We start from the raw sequence: 17,500 nt of genomic DNA on the forward strand, positions 1-17,500 counted from the left end.
CCTCGCTCATCCGTAGCTAAATGCATTTAATGACACAAGCATTCACAAGAATTTATTTGTGTCTCTGTGCAAAGAAAATGAGTGGGTGTCCCTATGTTTGAATAATGTTTGCATGCAAAACCCAGATTGGTTTGATTTGATTTGAGCGCCACTTTAACATACTGAACACCCAGGGCCCGAAGCGGGTTCATTTGTTACACTAATTGCATCTTTTCCTTATTAGCTTTGCTAAATGTGCTAAAACAACAAGCACTTCAGACAAAGTTGTGTGTTTGTGACTTTGCGTGTGTGTCTGAAGTTCATTAGTGGATTGTCTGTAAATTAGATTAGTGTAAGCATGCAAAACACACACAATCAAAAATCATCAATAGGAGTCAGACTTCACCCGCTTCCATAGTTTCCTTTCATTTATTTTTTTATTTTATTGGAATATTTTTCCAGCCACTTAAACAGACAGGCCCCAGAGATCTCCCAACAGAATGACTAATAGCAGTGGCACCACAGAGCCTTCCGATGCCATATTATCAAGGGCTTCCATCACTTCACAAAACAACCAGAGCCTAGGCCACCTCCAGCGGCTAAATCCAATCCAAAACAGTGGGACTGGAAAACCATCACTTGCCGCTTCATCCAACTCCTAGAGACATCAGATATTCCATGTTCTCACGTCGTCACTGTAAAATATTAAACCAGTATTGACATACAAGTGAATAACTACTACTGTATTCCAGCACTGTCTGTATTGCGTGTGAATTCTGTGTTCTCCATGTCGTTTGCACTCTTAATGTTTTATGCATTGTGTCTTGACCCTATAGATCCTATTCCTATTCCTTCACAGAGTCTACTTTGTAGGTCTGTTTTCATACTCTCATGCTTTCTACATTCTCTCCTCTGCTTGCTTTTAAAATGTTTTTGTCTGTTTTCTGCGTTTCACAGCACTGTTGCTTTCTTCTGTAGTACCTCTCCACGGCCTATACTTCTATATGTAGTTTGTATATTTCCTATTTTGTCTTCACCCTATACGCAATCTCCTTTATGCTCCCTGTTTTTCCTTTCACTTATATGTATGCAGGGTTGGGTAGTAACGGATTACATGTAATCTGGATTACGTAATCAGATTACAAAAATCAAGTAACTATAATCAGCCCAGATTACAATAAAAAAATTGTGTAATCAGATTACAGTTACATTGTTGGGGATTACCTGATTACATTTTATCATGCAAGCAATGCAACTTTTTAATGATAGCCTAGCTATCTTTTAATTCGTCAAGCTTCAGGCTTGCCGGTTCGATCCCCGACCAGTAGAAAAAATGTGGGCGGGGGAAGTGGTTGAGCACACCCACATCCACAGCTGAAGTGCCCTTGAGTAAGGCACCTAACCCCTCATTGATCCCCAAGCGCCGTTGTAGCAGACAGCTCACTGCTCCGGGTTGGTGTGTGCTTCACCTCACTGTGTGCTTGTTGTGTGCTTCACCTCACTGTGTGTTCACTGTGTGCTTCACTAATTCGTGGATTGGGAGACCAAATTTCCCTCACGGGATCAATAGAGTATCTATACTTACTTACTAACTTATTTACTATTGGGGCAGGTCTCTCGGCACACTGCCTGATCTTTTCCTCCTAATCTTAATGTAGCCTCTTGTTTTAGTGTTACCGTTTACTTTGAGAAAGTCACCAGGTCCCCCTGGTTGAAAAACATCCCAAAGGAATAATTTTCTCACCCCCACAATTGAAATGGACATGGTGTCATTCAATCTCAGGCCATGTCCCTGGGTCAAAAAAATCCATCGAAAGCTAAATTCATTGTCCAGGTCTGCCCTTATAAAGGTTTTAGCTGAGTTGTGCATGTTTGGAGAATAGTGATCCATGATCACATCCATGATGACTAAGTGATCAAATTTGGGATGGGGGGAAAATTTCAACCACCAAAACACCACCCCCAAAGTGAAGAATAGCTATAGAAATGTATTAGTTTTGGGTGTTTTTCAGACAATGGGACCTGATGACCTCAAAGTAAATGGTAACACTAAAACAAGGTGCTACATTAAGATTTTTGGAGGAAAAGATCAGTTAATTCACACAGGAATGCTTTACTCAGAGCAAAGAGATTTCTTAGATGTAATGAAATAATAAACAGAAAAATAGAATGAGAATTCTTTCAATTCAGTGGTGGTGTCTTTTACTTAAGGGACATATTTATTGAAGTAATCTAAAAGTAATCATAAAGTAATCAGATTACGTTACATGTTTTTGGTAATCCAACTGATTACGTTACTGATTACAAAAAATGCCATGTAATTTGTAGTCAGTAATGGATTACATTTCTGACCCAACCCTGTATGTATGTATGTTTGTATGTACTGTTTGTATGTATGTGTGTATGTATGTGTGTATGTATGTATGTGTGTATGTATGTATGTATGTATGTATGTTTGTATGTACTGTTTGTATGTATGTATGTGTGTATGTACAGTATGTATGTATGTATGTATGTATGTTTGTATGTACTGTTTGTATATGTATGTGTGTATGTATATATGTATGTATGTATGTTTGTTTGTATGTATGTATGTATGTATGTGTGTATGTATATATGTATGTATGTACTGTGTGTATGTATGTATGTGTGTATGTATAATTATGTATGTATGTATGTATATTCTCCCTGTGTGCAATATTGTGTGATTATGTGTCTTTCCTTTCTCTGCTCTGATTGGTCAGTGTCTGCACCCTCTAACTGTACAGTTTTCCCTAACAGTGTTCTGTTGACGTTCTATCAGTGTTCTGTAGCGTTCTATCAGTGTTCTGTCAGTGTTCTGTTGGTGTTCTATCAGTGTTCTCTATCAGTGTTCTTTTGATGTTCTATCAGTGCTACATAGAGATGAGAGAAGACCTGGACACAGGTGGTCCAACAGGTAAAATCGGCCCAATGTCACACCTGTATAGGATTTCTTAAGAGTTTTTTAAAAAAGAAAAATGTAATGTTGTGATGTTTTCATATCTATATGACATGAATGTGTGTGTGTGTGTGTGTGTGTGTTTGTGTGTACATACTCTGTGTATTCTTGTAATGTAACTTAATGGAGATGATACGTTTCATGGTAGTTAATTTACATGTATGACACTTACACCCATTCCTTTGTCAAAATTGTTGGTTTGTTTACTTTGTTTGTTTACTTTATTGTCCATGCTGTAAGTGTAAACAAGGTGAACTAATAGGGCCATTGGAGCATTAGATACCTAAAATATTCTGTGGAAGCCACAGGAAAGGTTTTAATGGATGCACTCTGCTTTGTTTTGCTGGCGGTAATGAGGAGAGGTGTGAAGGGTGTGAGACTGACGCTAATGGAGTGTCGTAAATCAGAGATATTACAGCACCAGTGGGGGCCTGCATCTCAATAACACCAGACTGACTAAAGGTCCACTGTGTCCAGGTCTGTAGGTGTGTGTGTGTGTGTGTGTGTGTGTGTGTGTGTGTGTGTGTGTGTGTGTGTGTGTGTGTGTGTGTGTGTCTGTGTGTGTGTTTCTGTGTCTGTGTGTGCATCACACGTGTGTGTGTGTGTGTGTGTGTGTGTGTGTGTGTGTGTGTGTGTGTGTGTGTGTGTGTGTGTGTGTGTGTGTGTGTGTTTCTGTGTCTGTGTGTGCGTGCATCACACGTGTGTGTGTGTGTGTGTGTGTGTGTGTGTGTGTGTGTGTTTCTGTGTCCGTGTAGCTGTGTCTGTGTAGACTGAGCCACAGATGTTTATCTAAAGGCCCAGTGTGTCCAGGTCTGTAGGTGTGTGTGTGTGTGTGTGTGTGTGTGCGTGTGTGTCTGGGTGTGCATCACACTAATAGAAAGAACTACAAAAATTAGCATTTGTAGAAAAAAAGTCATCTTCTGTAGAAATCCTCAACCCCCCAGAAAAGAAATGACTGAAAAAGTAAGAAAGGACGCTGAGACTCCTTCACATCACAGAAATAAAATAAACAAAACAAGCACATCATTTCCCCATGCCTGATGTCTACATACAGTGATGGACAGACACATTCTCGTTGGCCGTCAGGTCTGGCAGATATTTATGTCCAATGCAGTCTTTTCTTTTGAACCCAGTATACGGGCATCCAGAAGCAACACGCTTACAAGTCTGAGCGACACAAAAACAATTACTAACAAATCAGCCAAATAAGGCAAACGCAATTAGATTAACAAAAGACATTTAAATTTAGACATGTTCCATTTCTGCACTGCCCATGTCCCAAGATGCATTGCAGCGCGGTGGCCCATTGCCTGTTCTGGCAGGACAGAGGTCTGGACATAAGGAGTGTGTTTGTGTGTGTCAGTAATTTACAGTTCACTGCCTCCTTTAAAAAAACAACAACAAAAAAACAGCTACAGGCAGCTTTGAATCACAGGTTTCTATGGCACCAGTTGCCTTAGTTAGTTTAGACAACGCCTACAGGAAATGTTCGAGCCAGTGTGTGTCATCATATTGACGTGCTGCCACTCGCCGTGGAGTTGCCATGACAACGCTCAGTCCTTGATGAACTGCAAGGCCTCCATCTCTAAATTGTTCATTCTACCATTATCCTTTGGAGTGTCACAGAAGCTCAGACCTAGAGAAGATCCGCAATATCAGGTGTAGATCCCAGTATCTATCACATCTTTAATATCCAAGATCCAAGTGTCCACAACATCTTCAATATTGGGTGTAGACCCCAATATCCCTAATATATGTAATACTGGGTGTAGACCCCAATATCTACAATATGTTATTGGGTGTAGATCCCAATGTCAATTACAATATCAGTTACACCCGTTGCAAATGTACATTCAATTATTTCTTCCCAGGGGAGTACACGTCTGAATTTGGACCATCAACCCCCACCTCATTCTCCTATGGTCGTAAATCCAAGCCCAGACGACGGCATTTCCACAGGAAACAGGCGGTCAGTTCCTCTGCAGGGGGGCAAGGTGGCGAGGGAGCGAGTGGGTGATTTGGGACTCGCCCAGGGCACTGGTCATCAGCTACTTACTGCATGGAAGGTGGAGGCTCAAGAGACCTGATTGGAGGTTCAAGGTTCAATTGGAGGTGGAGGTTAAAGACGCCTGATTGGCTACGTCACCATCACCTGCGTGCTGAGGGCTACATGGTGTTGGTGTGTATGTGGGTAAGGCGTGTAGGGGGGGGCAGAGGGGTCACTGTAGGTTCAGGAGGTGGGGGTGTTGCTATGGGGGTGGAGGACTGTGTGGCCCTGGACTGGGTGGGTGGTTGGGGGGGGATCGGTTGGGGGTGGGACAGGATTATGGTTCGTCCTTCATGCCATGGTCTCCTTGCCGGGCAGTCGTCGGTCGTTGAAGGTGTGCATGTTGATGACCTCCTCGGTCTTGACGATGACAGGTGGCTGCGGCTTCTGTTTGAGACGCCGCTGGCACTTGAGGGACGTGCGGATCTCGTCCACCATGGCGCTGCAGAAGGACTTCTGGACAGGAGACACGGGGGGGGGGGGGGAGGGGGCAGGACGGTAGAGTGACAGAAACGGAAGAGGGAGACAGGATGGTGGGGCAGAATGAGGTGGAAGACCAGACAGCAAGGTGACGGAACACGACAGGACAGACAAGGAAGAAGTGATAGAGAGAGAGAGAGGAAGAGAGGGGAAGAGAAGAAGAGAGAGAGAGAGGGAGGGAGAGAGAGAGGACACCAAGTGATGAGACAGTGGGAAGACAAGGGAGTGTGGGAGGGGAGAGAACAAAGAGGAAAAGAGGACATGCTTTTTGAGAACAAGACAAAGGTCGGATTTAAAGGTGCCATATGAAGGATCCTAGTTATCTTCAGCACTCTACCCTGCCATCGTCTCCTCATTTTGTCACTATTTCAAGCAAAGTCTTGAAAGTTGAAAACTAAAATTGTCACATATAACACCTTTAAGAATCAGAATCAGTATCGGTGCAGCTATAGCCGGACCGATACTAATCCTGTCCAGGGACCACTGTGACTCAGAGATGACCATACATCAGCACATTTCACACATACACACACACACACACACACACATCTCAAAGTGTCCTTGTGCACAGCTATGATCTCACTATCAAAACAATTGATGCACCAGCATATTCATGTCGTAATAGTCATTAAGCATCCTAATATACTATCACTGAAACAGGTAAGTTGAAAAGTTGAATCATTCCGTGCTTCATCTTCGTGTCTTGAGAACGCCTCACGGTTGGAGGTGGCCAATCCACGACGGCTCGTCGCCAGAACTCCAGCTCACCTTCTCGACGTTGGCATTCTGCTTGGACTTGTAGAGCACCTCGCCGACGGCGACGAAGACGGAGAGCACGAGGCCGGCGGCGAGCACGATGAAGATGCCGCCGATGTTCTGCACGCCCAGGGCGCTGGCCTCCTTGCTGTCCTCCTCGGGGCAGCCGTTCCCACGCCACCACTTCTCCTTCATCATGTGCAGCTTGCCCTCCTCCTGCAGCTGCAGGATGGCTATGGTGATCTTGTCCCGGTACGGAGAGCCTGCAGGGACAAACAGAACAAAACCAGAGAGGATGAGTAAGTTCACTTCATTATCATGTACTGCCTGGATTGAGAGAGAGAGAGAGAGAGACAGAGAGAGAGAGATAGAGAGAAGAGAGAAAAAAGAGGGGAGGACTATGTTTTCTTCTCCTTCATGATGTAAGTGAGGGAGGGAGAGAAGGAAGGAGAGAAGAGAAATAAGAGTGTGACTAAAGAGGGGAAGGAATAAAGTCCATAGATAGAGGACAGAGAGAGAGAGGGAGGATAGAGCACAGAGAGACAGAAAGAGAGAGGGGAGGATAGAGCACAGAAAGCGAGAGGGAGGCTAAAGGACAGAAAGAAAGAGGGGATAGAGAATAGAAAGAGAGAAGGGATGATAGAGGACAGAGAGAAAGAAGGCAGAATTGGTGGTTGAAAGGGGGGGCAGAACAGACAGAGAAAGGGAAAAATAGACAAAAGAGAGACAGAGATAGACAGAGAAGAGACATGTCAAGAATTGAGAAGTCTTTTCAGAAGCTTTGTGGCCAAAGTCCAGCCACAGTAAAAGACAGAGGAGAAAGGAACAAGTGTTCACTTCCTGACAGGTGAGGTCAACAAGGAAGAACTCCTCACGTCACTCTTCGCTGAAAATGACAGTGAAATATTCAAAGCACCCATCCATGTTGGAAAGGTATGGTAAGTCTATCCACGGACTCAAAACAAAAAGACAATGATGCGGTATGACTGCAAACTACGACTTCTGCAAGTCAGAGGAAAGTTTGGGACTACTTGAAGAATCTCCATAGAGTGCTGCTGTTCACTGGGTGTTTGACTAGTATCTCTATCACTGAGTAATCATTCCATGTTTTTTATGTCCTTTAATTATTACTTTTTAAACACTGTTAAACTATTGCCCTTTTATGCTTTTATGCACTATTACCTTGTGTGTTTTATGTTTTCTTTTTTATTCTTTACCTTTTAAACTATTCTTTCACTATTGCCCTTCTATGCTTTTATCAGCTACTCCTGTTCGCTTTTGTTTATGTAAAGCACATTGAATGACCTCTGTATATGAAATGCGCTACATAAGTAAACTGGACTTAACTTGACTTAAAAGGGAACCCTCAAAAAGAAGATCGGGACAATATTTTTACTTACCGATTATATATCTTTCATAAACCATTTGCAAAATCCAACATGTATTGGATGGACATGTCTTTTTTGTATAGTTTAGTCTTGTGTGCTGTGGCACAGACTTGTAGAGGCCTTGAAACATATGGGAGTAAGAAGTGGAGATTCATAATGTCTTGAGTAAATAAAATATGAAGGACTAATGAGCATCGAGAGAGAGATTGCACCCCTGACGGGTGTATTCTGATAGACAATTACATTCTTCTGTCAGTTTCCATAACCATCCAAACACTCCCTCTCTGTCTGTTTCTCATTCAATCTCTCTCTCTCTCTCTCTTGCTCTCTTTCACACACTATCTTTCTATTAGTGTGGTGCACACCCATGCAAGCACACACACACACACACACAGTACTGGGATTGGTTTGAACTTTCATTGAACTGACAGATTATAATGAACAATGAAATCATATCAGCTTATGACAACTATCCATAAACACAAATCTTAGCACACACACACAAAGTTCAGAAGGACAATGCTGCCACTGTGTGTGTTTGGGAGAGGCAGAATGTGTGTGTGTGTGTGTGTGTGTGTGTGTGTGTGTGTGTATGTGTGTGTGTGTGTGTGTGTGTGTTGTGTGTATGTGTGTGTGTGTGTGTGTGTGTGTGTGTGTGTGTTTGGGAGAGGCAGTGTGTGTGTGTGTGTGTGTGTGTATGTGTGTGTGTGTGTGTGTGTGTGTGTGTGTGTGTGTGTGTGTGTGTGTGTGTGTTTGGGAGAGGCAGTGTCTGTGTGTGTGTGTGTGTATGTGTGTGTGTGCTTACTGGTGTACATATTTGCTAGACATAAATTCTAAAGAGTGCAAGTGTAACATTCTTTAGCAGCAACAGAGAGACTTAACTCCAGCATGTGTGTGTGTGTGAGAGAGAGAGAGACTCTGGGGTAGCAGCGGCTGAGAGACTCAACTCCAGCATGTGCCTTTGAGCTGCTTCATGAAACATGAGTGATGAAAGTGATCAGTTTTGTAAAGGAGCCCTCGTCAGGATGACAGATTTTAATGGTATTATCAAATGACTGGTTTAATGATCTCATTATACCCCCATAATGACTAATTAAGATCGTTAATAATGAATCGTGACCCATAAAAATAGGCATTACATATGGGGTCATTGAAACAATCAGGATCATAAAAATACCTGCAAGAAGGTGTTTCAATATGCAATCAATCATCACGGCGAGTGAAGATGACTTCTCACCAGTTGGAGGAAAGGAGATGCAACTGAGCTCTGAATCAAACTGAATCCTGCACTGAAATAGGTTCACCTGAGCCTGGCTCCTCTAGCGCCAGCACACTGGTCCAGTAACAGCACTCTGTGGACTCTCACTGAACTGACAGACAACAATCAAAGCGACAAGCAAAGAGCACAGTCCACCACATGAGACCTAAACCTAATTTAACCCTTAAAGGTGTGGGTTTTTGAACATTCTAACATAAGATTCCATTCCGCAACAATTGAAGGTTCTAAAATTCTATCTTGAATTCAATGAACCCAGATATTCTTTAGAACGTTAATTTTCCAACATTCCCATCACACCGATGTGACGGTACACCTTTAAGGGTTAAAGTAACACAATACAAGAATTCCCATTTTTGTCAATTTTCAATAAACGGGCTGCCCATTTAGTGCTAAAGGGAGAACCAAATTAGTCTAAAACCTATGAAAAGGGACGTGCTCTTACCCGTGACAAAACAGTAATGTTACCTATGTGATACCATGCGTTCTGGGTGTGAGAGACCCCATTCTCTGTGTACAGTAGCTTTAATAACTTGGCAAAGCACTCAGTGTTAGGACACAACAGTTTACTGTAACACCATCACCATCTGCCACAATCCTTACAATGAATTTAGTTCATGAGTAAAGGACTTGTTTAAAGGAAGAAATCCAGATTGAAATAAGTACTGAATGAGACTGAGGATCTGGGATCAGAACGATTCCTGTTCCAGAGCTAGTTCCCACCAAAAGAACCAATTCGTCCCCCTGTGTTTGCCTTAGAACCCTTTAGACCATTTCACACTAAGGATTAGCAATGAGAGGAAACTGACATTCTTATTAATCACTGAAACTCAAGAAGCAGGGGCGCTGCTAGATAATTTGGGCTCTATGATAGACAATAATTTTGAACCCCCCGATAATACATAGTAATACATACACTGACCCCTGTCAGTGCTGGGCCCTTAGAATCATCTTAACCCCCCCAGCGGCGAAAGACACGTTATGACCAATCGGACTTTACAAGGTTTTACAATGCTTCTACCTCATGGTATTTATGACATGTCATTGATCAGTCAAGTAGTGCCATGGCAGACCTTTGGTTGAGAATAGAGAGAGAGAACTACTTATCATTCTGTCAGTCTGTTATTTAGAGTAATCTTATAAACTTGTGTACTGTGCAACACATTTGACTACCTACCTGGTGACAGATTTGTGCTCTGAAGAAGCTAGTCAGAGAGGGGCAGAGTGTGTGTGTGTGTGTGTGTGTGTGTGTGTGTGTGTGTGTGTGTGTGTGTGTGTGCGTTTGTGTCTAGTGTTAGCCTGGCACGGCAAATGGACACTCTCAGCACTCACCGTGGGCTGGGTCTGTGCCACGGGAGTCACATGGGACTAGCGGCGAAAAACTGAGCCACGGAGATAAGGCCTAAGGTCCAAGTACACATGCAGACTGGGAGTGAGTGTGTGTGTGTGTGTGTGTGTGTGTGTGTGTGTATGTGTGTGTGTGTGTGTGTGTTCAGTGTGTGAGTGTGTGTGTGTGTGTGTGTGTGTGTGTGTGTGTGTGTGTGTGTGTTCAGTGTGTGAGTGTGTGTTCAGTGTGTGTGTGTGTGTGTGTGTGTGTGTGTGTGTGTGTGTGTGTGTTTTATGAACCTGTTTTATGCAGAGGATCAGTGTGCGGCTGCGGAACTCGGAGGAAGATCAAAGAGCGAGCTAATGGCTTGTGAGGCGACAGAGGAGGAGGAGGAGGAGGAGGAGGAAGAAGAAAAGGCAAAGCGAAGAAGGGATGTGTATCCCACTGTGATGTACGAAGAGAGAGAGGGGGGGAGAGAGAAAGAGAGAGGGAGAGTGACAGAAAGAAGGAGGGGGAAGAAAGAGAAAGATAGAGAAATGGATGGACAAAGAGAGGCCATGTGACAGAGAGAGAGAGAGAGAAAGTAAGAGAGAGGGTTAGAAAGAGAGAACTGGAGAGAAAGAGAGAGGGAGTGTGACAGAGAGAGGGAGAGAAAGAGGGAATAGAGGGATATAGAGAAAGGGAATAGCGGGATATAGAGGGCATGTGACAGAGAGAGGGAGAGAAAGTAAGAGAGAGGGTTAGAAAGAGAGAACTGGAGAGAAAGAGAGAGGGAGTGTGACAGAGAGAGGGAGAGAAAGAGGGAATAGAGGGATATAGAGAAAGGGAATAGAGGGATATAGAGAAAGGGAATAGAGGGATATAGAGGGCATGTGACAGAGAGAGGGAGAGAAAGAGGGAAAAAGAGAAAAAAAGAGAGAGAGCGAGAGAGACAGGATAAAAGAGGGGGATAGAGTGAGAAAGAGAAAGAGGGAGAGAGGGGATAAAAGAGGGGGATAGAGTGAGAAAGAGAAAGAGGGAGAGAGGGGATAAAAGAAGGGAGTAGAGAGATAGAAAGAGGGTGTGTGACAGAGAGAAAGAGGGAAAGAGGGGGATAATAGAGGGGACTAGAGAGAGAGAACAGCAAGGGAGAGGCTCAGGGGGTGCTGTGCTCATCCTCCGCTCAGCTGCGCTAAAGAGATTAGAGTCCTTGTGGGGCGCGTTTGCTTGTAACACTCTCCAGCCGTGCCCGCGTTCTAACGCGATTACGGCAAAGCGCCGGCCCGCAGGCCCACAATACGGCCGGAACGATATCGGAACAACCAGCAGAGAACGAGGGAGGGAGAGGGAGGGTTATGGGAAATAAAGAAAAGGTGAAAGAGAAGAGAAAGAGAGTGAAAGACTGATTAGAAGGAGTGAGAGAGGGAGACGACTATTGGAGGTGGAGAGATGGGCAGACAGATGGGCCGAGAGAAGAGGAAGAAAAGGGGAAAGAGCAGAGACAGGAGCGAGGGATGAACCTCTTCATGACAGAAGTCTAGAGAAAAAGTGGTGGAGAAGGGATGAGGTGAAGAGAGGAGATGGAGGATCAGAAGAGATGAAGGGAAGAGGAGATGAAGGGAGGAGAAGAGATGAAGGGAAGAGGAGATGAAGGAGGAGAAGAGATGAAGGGAAGAGAGGAGATGAAGGAGGAGAAGAGATGAAGGGAAGAGAGGAGATGAAGGAGGAGAAGAGATGAAGGGAAGAGAGGAGATGAGGGAGGAGAAGATATGAAAGGAAGAGAGGAGATGAAGGTGTGGAGTACATGGGCTGGTTTCTCACTCTTACATTAATTGTTTCTCATTTCCATGATCTCCTCTCAAGTGCCTGCAAAAATCACACACTGTGTATTGTGTGTGTGTGTGTGTGTGTGTGTGTGTGTGTGTGTGTGTGTGTGTGTGTGTGTGTGTGTGTGTGTGTGTGTGACTGTGTGTGCAAGTGTGTATGTTGTAAGTGTCTTGGTCCTCAAAGGGGCAGCAATTCATATTTCACTTCAAATGATTTATGAAGGAGAACGTAGCAGCCTGGAGATTACTGTTAATGGCCTTCACTAGAGAAGGAGAAGGGAGGAGAGAGAGAGGGAGAGAGAGAGAGAGAGGAGAGAGGGAGAGAGGGGGGGCAGAGAACAAGGGGAGGAGAAAGAGGAATAGAGAGAGAGAGAGAGAGAGAGAGAGGGAGAGAGAGAGAGAGAGAGAGAGGGAGAGAGATACCAGTACTTTGAATTATAAACCCCTTTATACCACTTGAAAAGCATTGACATTCCATTGAAAATAATCAGTTTATTTCACCAGATGAAAGCAAGCCAAACTAATGTTAATGGAAATCATCTCCTAGAATGGAGAGACATTCTTCATTTACATGTAGAATATGCACTCTTCCACTAATCTGTTTTCCCTCAGAATTTTGTGTCAATAAAATCCTCAACAAGCAAGAGAAGACTAACCTGACTCGCCAGATGAATTTCGTTCCGCCTAGCTCCACTTACATCCATCTGGGATCGGTTCCGTTGAGAGTGATTTCAGCACGAGATTGTATGGTAGAGCCAATCAGGACACAGGGCGGGAGTTTCATAGATGTGACGTAGCGTAGAAGCGACACGGGTTGGCTTCGATGTGAGTGGTTGAAGTAGCACGTCAATAGATGACGGACAAGTGGATTATCCAATCTTATGCAAGGATTTTTTAATAAGGCCCAGCCTTCTGAAGCACCACTCCAATAGATCGATCCCAGATGGAGGAGTGGAGCTAGGCGGAGTCAGGTTAAGAGAAGACTGAGCCACAGAGAAACCAAACTGCAAGCCTAAGAAGAATGAAATTCTATCTAACCCTAAAAAGAGATTATAATTTGGCAGCAAATCCTGACCAAGAACAGGCTCAATGACCACACCCTTGCAGTGGAAACTGGTAGACATAGAAAGACCTGGATGCCAAAAGAAGAAAGAATATGTGGTCACCGCCAGACAGGGAAGGTCCACTGTGAAAAGTATTGAGAATTAAGAACCTTTTTCTGTACATTTCTGAGATATAACAGACAGCTGTGGCATCTGATAGGACAGACGTCTCATTCATCCAGCCTGCTAGCCTGCTGAGATAGCTATCTTAAACACAACAACATTCTTAGATATGAGCACGGCATTCACACACACACACACACACACACACACACTAACACACACACACACACACACACACACACACACACACACACACGTTCAAAGACATGCACAGTCACCACTGCCAGGGTATTAATGGATTAATGTACTGAGGGAAGTAGAGGCTGATATTACAAAGGATTAGATCCCTGAGGTGCTGAGGCGACACAAGTGTGTGTGTGTGTGTGTGTGTGTGTGTGTGTGTGTGTGTGTGTGTGTGTGTGTATGTTTGCATGCATGTCTTCTTGTGTATATATCTGAATAGGTGTGTATGTGTGTGTGTGTGTGTGTGTGTGTGTGTATGTTTGCATGCATGTCTTCACATGCTATCGGGCTAAGGTATAGGCAACGTTTTAGACAGAAGCAAATCAACCCGCCATGACAAAAGACAGCAATTAAAGCGAGTTTTTCAAAAGCACAGAGAGCTGGACACAGATGGAACGCATGTCAGTCCAGTCAGCCCGGCCCCCAGCTGACTGACACAAGCGTAACTGACAGCCTGCAGTCCGAAGCCTCAGGGACCCAGACTCTGAGCCACTGCCACAACACATCTTCTGTTCTCATGGCCCCGTGCATGAGCGCTGGTAATATGATTTATTAAGACATATCTGATAGAAGAAATGCAGCACTTGCAGAAAGCATTATTGATAGTAATGTGATGGAATAGGCTGTACAATTCCTGATGTATGATAGACTTTGATCTGTTGATAATAAAATGTCTTATTAAGAGGACTTACAACAAATTATTATTTACAAACCTTCTGACCTAGTGACAATATTGTTTTATTTACCATTTAGGTTAAAATGTAGAATTTGGTTATATTGGATTCAGGAATGGAATTTATTCTTATGTTTGACATTTAGTTGTTTTTGCTATATCATGATGTAACTGGAAAAAAATGGAAGGTATAATAGAGGCAAAGAGCTAGGAACGCCATATTTGGGTACATCCTGTGAAGATATGACATCACCTTAAGCTCAGAGAAATTTGGAGCGGAACTCTGGGGAGAATAAAGAATGACCAGAAAGGTCAGGAAAGCAAAGGTTCCTGGTCTGTTTGTTGCCGGGGGAAATGGAACTTGAGGGTCTGCTGTGTGCTGAGTGATTTTTATCAGATTAATTGATTTTCACCTAATAAAGTAAAAATGTCTAAAAAAAAACTACCAATCTGCCGTTTGATTGATATTACCGGACATACATATTAAGAAATTTGAATAGTCATAAAAATGGAACTATCTGGGTTTTTTTTGCCAATTACTTCTTCATATGTTCTAATGATGATGAGGTTGCCTGAATATGGCGAGTCAAGTGCTTTACATGTAATCCATCATATGGATTTCACGACACTGAATGGTAGCAGGTCCTGGTTAGTAAATTGTTTTAAGAAGATATTGGGTAAATACTCAGTGACTCTTTAATTTCCCCAGTGGGAAGTGTGTGCGTGTGTGTGTGTGTGTGTGTGTGTGTGATTAACTTGGCAGGCATGGGAATATATTTCAGCACTTCTGGTGTAGTTTTTAATATTGTCACAACAGTAATTGACAGAGGAAGCTCATCTGTTTCCATGTGATAATCACACTGCAGGGGAAAGCTCACCATATCATACAAACAGTGGATTATACACACCCACCCACCCACACACACACACACACACACACACACACACACACACACACACACACACACACACACACACACACGATGGGACAGTGCACACCACTGTCACAACAAATTGTACAAACAAACCTAAATCACTCTAATGGGTTATTTTTCACACACACACATACACACAGTCACACACACACACACACACACACACACACACATACAGAGAGAGAGAGAGAGAGAGAGAGAGAGAGAGAGAGAGAGAGAGAGAGAGAGAGAGAGAGAGAGAGAGAGAGAGACCCACAGCTTCAGTTATATGTGAACTCACATAAAATAATTAGCAAGATCGAAAGTCACCCAGAGTGCTAAGAATCACAGAAGATAAAAAGAGCTGATGAGAGGAGAGTAGACTAGAGGAGAGGGGAGGAGAGGAGAGGAGAAGACTAGAGGAGAGGAGAGGAGAGGAGAGAAAAGGAGGAGACTAGAAGAGGAGAGGAGAGGAGGAGACTAGAAGAGAGGAGAGGAGAGGAGAGGAGAGGAGGAGACTAGAGGAGAGGAGAGGAGAGGAGAAGAGAGGAGAGGAGAGGAGAGGAGGAGACTAGTGGAGAGGAGAAGACTAGAGGAGAGGAGAGGAGGAGACTAGTGGAGAGGAGAGGAGAGGAGAGGAGAGGAGAAGAGAGTAGAGGAGAGGAGGAGAGGAGAGGAGAGGAGGAGACTAGAGGAGAGGAGAGGAGAGGAGAAGAGAGGAGAGGAGGAGACTAGTGGAGAGGAGGAGACTAGAGGAGAGGAGAGGAGAGGAGAGGAGAGGAGAGGAGAGGAGAGGAGAGGAGAGGAGAGGAGGAGACTAGTGGAGAGGAGAGGAGGAGACTAGAGGAGAGGAGACACACACACAAACACACACATTACTCACCCATGGGCGTGCCGACTCCGTAGGCCTTAGAGTCAATGAGGCCCCCTATCTGCGTGAGGTTGCAGTTGCGCTGCGTGACGAACTCGATAGTGGTGGACTCCATGAGGAAGGCGTAGTCCGAGGTGAGCACGCGGTGGATGCCCTCGTCCACGCTCTTCACCACCACCGACTGCCGCCGGCTGTTCATGAACTCCCACATCTTATCATAGGTGGAGATCTTCGTCTTCTGCGGGGAGGGGGAGGGGCATTAAGCACAAAAACAAACAAAAAAACAAATCCCACAATCACACTCGCACAGGCTGGATACACACACTTACAGTACTCACACACAGGTACACACACACACATAACACACACACACATCCACACACAGGCACCTTAAAGAAGGTCATGGTGGCCCCTCCCTCCACCAGGCCGTAGAGGATCTTAGTCTGCTTGGCGAGGTCGTCGGCCGAGTCGATGGGCGACTCCATGCGCTCCACGGTCAGGAAGGCGGCCAGATTGGCTGTGTATGACGAGATGATGATGAGGGTGAAGAACCACCAGATCCCGCCAACAATCCGCGTGGACAGGGCCTTAGGCATCAGCTCCGAACCTGAGAGAGGGACAGAGAGAGAGAGAGAGAGAGAGAGAGAGAGAGAGAGAGAGAGAGAGAGAGAGAGAGAGAGAGAGAGAGAGAGAGATTTTTGTGTACATGTAATTGAGCTTTGGCAATAATGTTATTGAAATGTTCATGCCAATAAAGCTTTCTTGAATTGAATTGAATTGAAAGAGAGATGGAGAGAAAGATAGAGGGAGGGAGGGAGAGAAAAAGAAAAATGTAAGGAGAGAGGTTGGAAGACAGGAAAGGAATGACACAGACAGAGGTGGAGAGAGAAAGAAGGATAAACAGGGAGAGATGGATGGAGAAGGAGCAAAAAAAGGGCAGGAGAAAGAGAGAGAGGGATGGAGAAAGAGAGAGAGGGTAGGAGAAAGAGAGAGAGGGTTGGGGAACAAGAGAAGGAGTAGGAGAATGAGAGAGAGGGATGGAGAAAGAGAGAGGGAGTAGGATAATGAGAGGGATGGAGAAAGAGAGAGAGAGGGATGGAGAAAGAGAGAGTAGGAGAAAATGAGAGAGAGGGTGAGAAGGAAGAGGACAGGGGCAAGAGAAAGAGAGAGAGGGTGAGAAGGAAGAGGACAGGGGCAAGAGAAAGAGAGAGAGGGTGAGAAGGAAGAGGACAGGGGCAAGAGAAAGAGAGAGAGGGTGAGAAGGAAGAGGACAGGGGCAAGAGAAAGAGAGGTCAGGAGGGGGGGGTGAGAGAGTGATGAGAGAGAAGAGACAGTGAAAGAGGAGAAAACACAGAGGCGGGTTGACAGGCAGACAGAAGAGTGAGAAGGAGGGAGAGAGAGAGAGAGAGAGACAGAGAGAGAGAGCCAGAGGAGAGAGAGAGAGAGAGAGAGAGACAGAGGTGAGAGAGAGAGAGAGAGAGAGAGAGAGAGAGAGAGATAAAGAGACAGAGGAGAGAGAGAGAGAGAGAGAGATAAAGAGGAGGATGCAGGAAAATGAGGAGTGAGAAAGAGGGAGGGTGCAAGAGACGTGAGAA

General features: G+C 44.5%; 1 protein-coding gene across 1 annotated transcript in view; it reads right to left on the reverse strand.

The window, feature by feature from the left end:
* Positions 1 to 5,297: 5,297 nt before the first annotated feature.
* Positions 5,298 to 17,500, reverse strand: part of LOC143110288 (glutamate receptor ionotropic, kainate 2-like) — a 64,687-nt gene continuing 52,484 nt past the window's right edge. Inside the window, exons 13-16 of the mRNA XM_076273175.1 lie at positions 16,295 to 16,512; positions 15,918 to 16,143; positions 6,255 to 6,505; positions 5,298 to 5,462 (exon numbers count right to left, since the gene is read on the reverse strand). Of these exons, the coding sequence (XP_076129290.1) occupies positions 5,298 to 5,462; positions 6,255 to 6,505; positions 15,918 to 16,143; positions 16,295 to 16,512 (860 nt within the window). The remainder of the gene's footprint in view (positions 5,463 to 6,254; positions 6,506 to 15,917; positions 16,144 to 16,294; positions 16,513 to 17,500) is intronic.

Source organism: Alosa pseudoharengus, unplaced genomic scaffold, assembly GCF_046254945.1.
Source record: "Alosa pseudoharengus isolate Yale_2024_CS ecotype anadromous, Long Island Sound unplaced genomic scaffold, YU_APseudo_1.1 YU_APseudo_1.1_scf_7, whole genome shotgun sequence".
NCBI lineage: Eukaryota > Metazoa > Chordata > Actinopteri > Clupeiformes > Clupeidae > Alosa > Alosa pseudoharengus.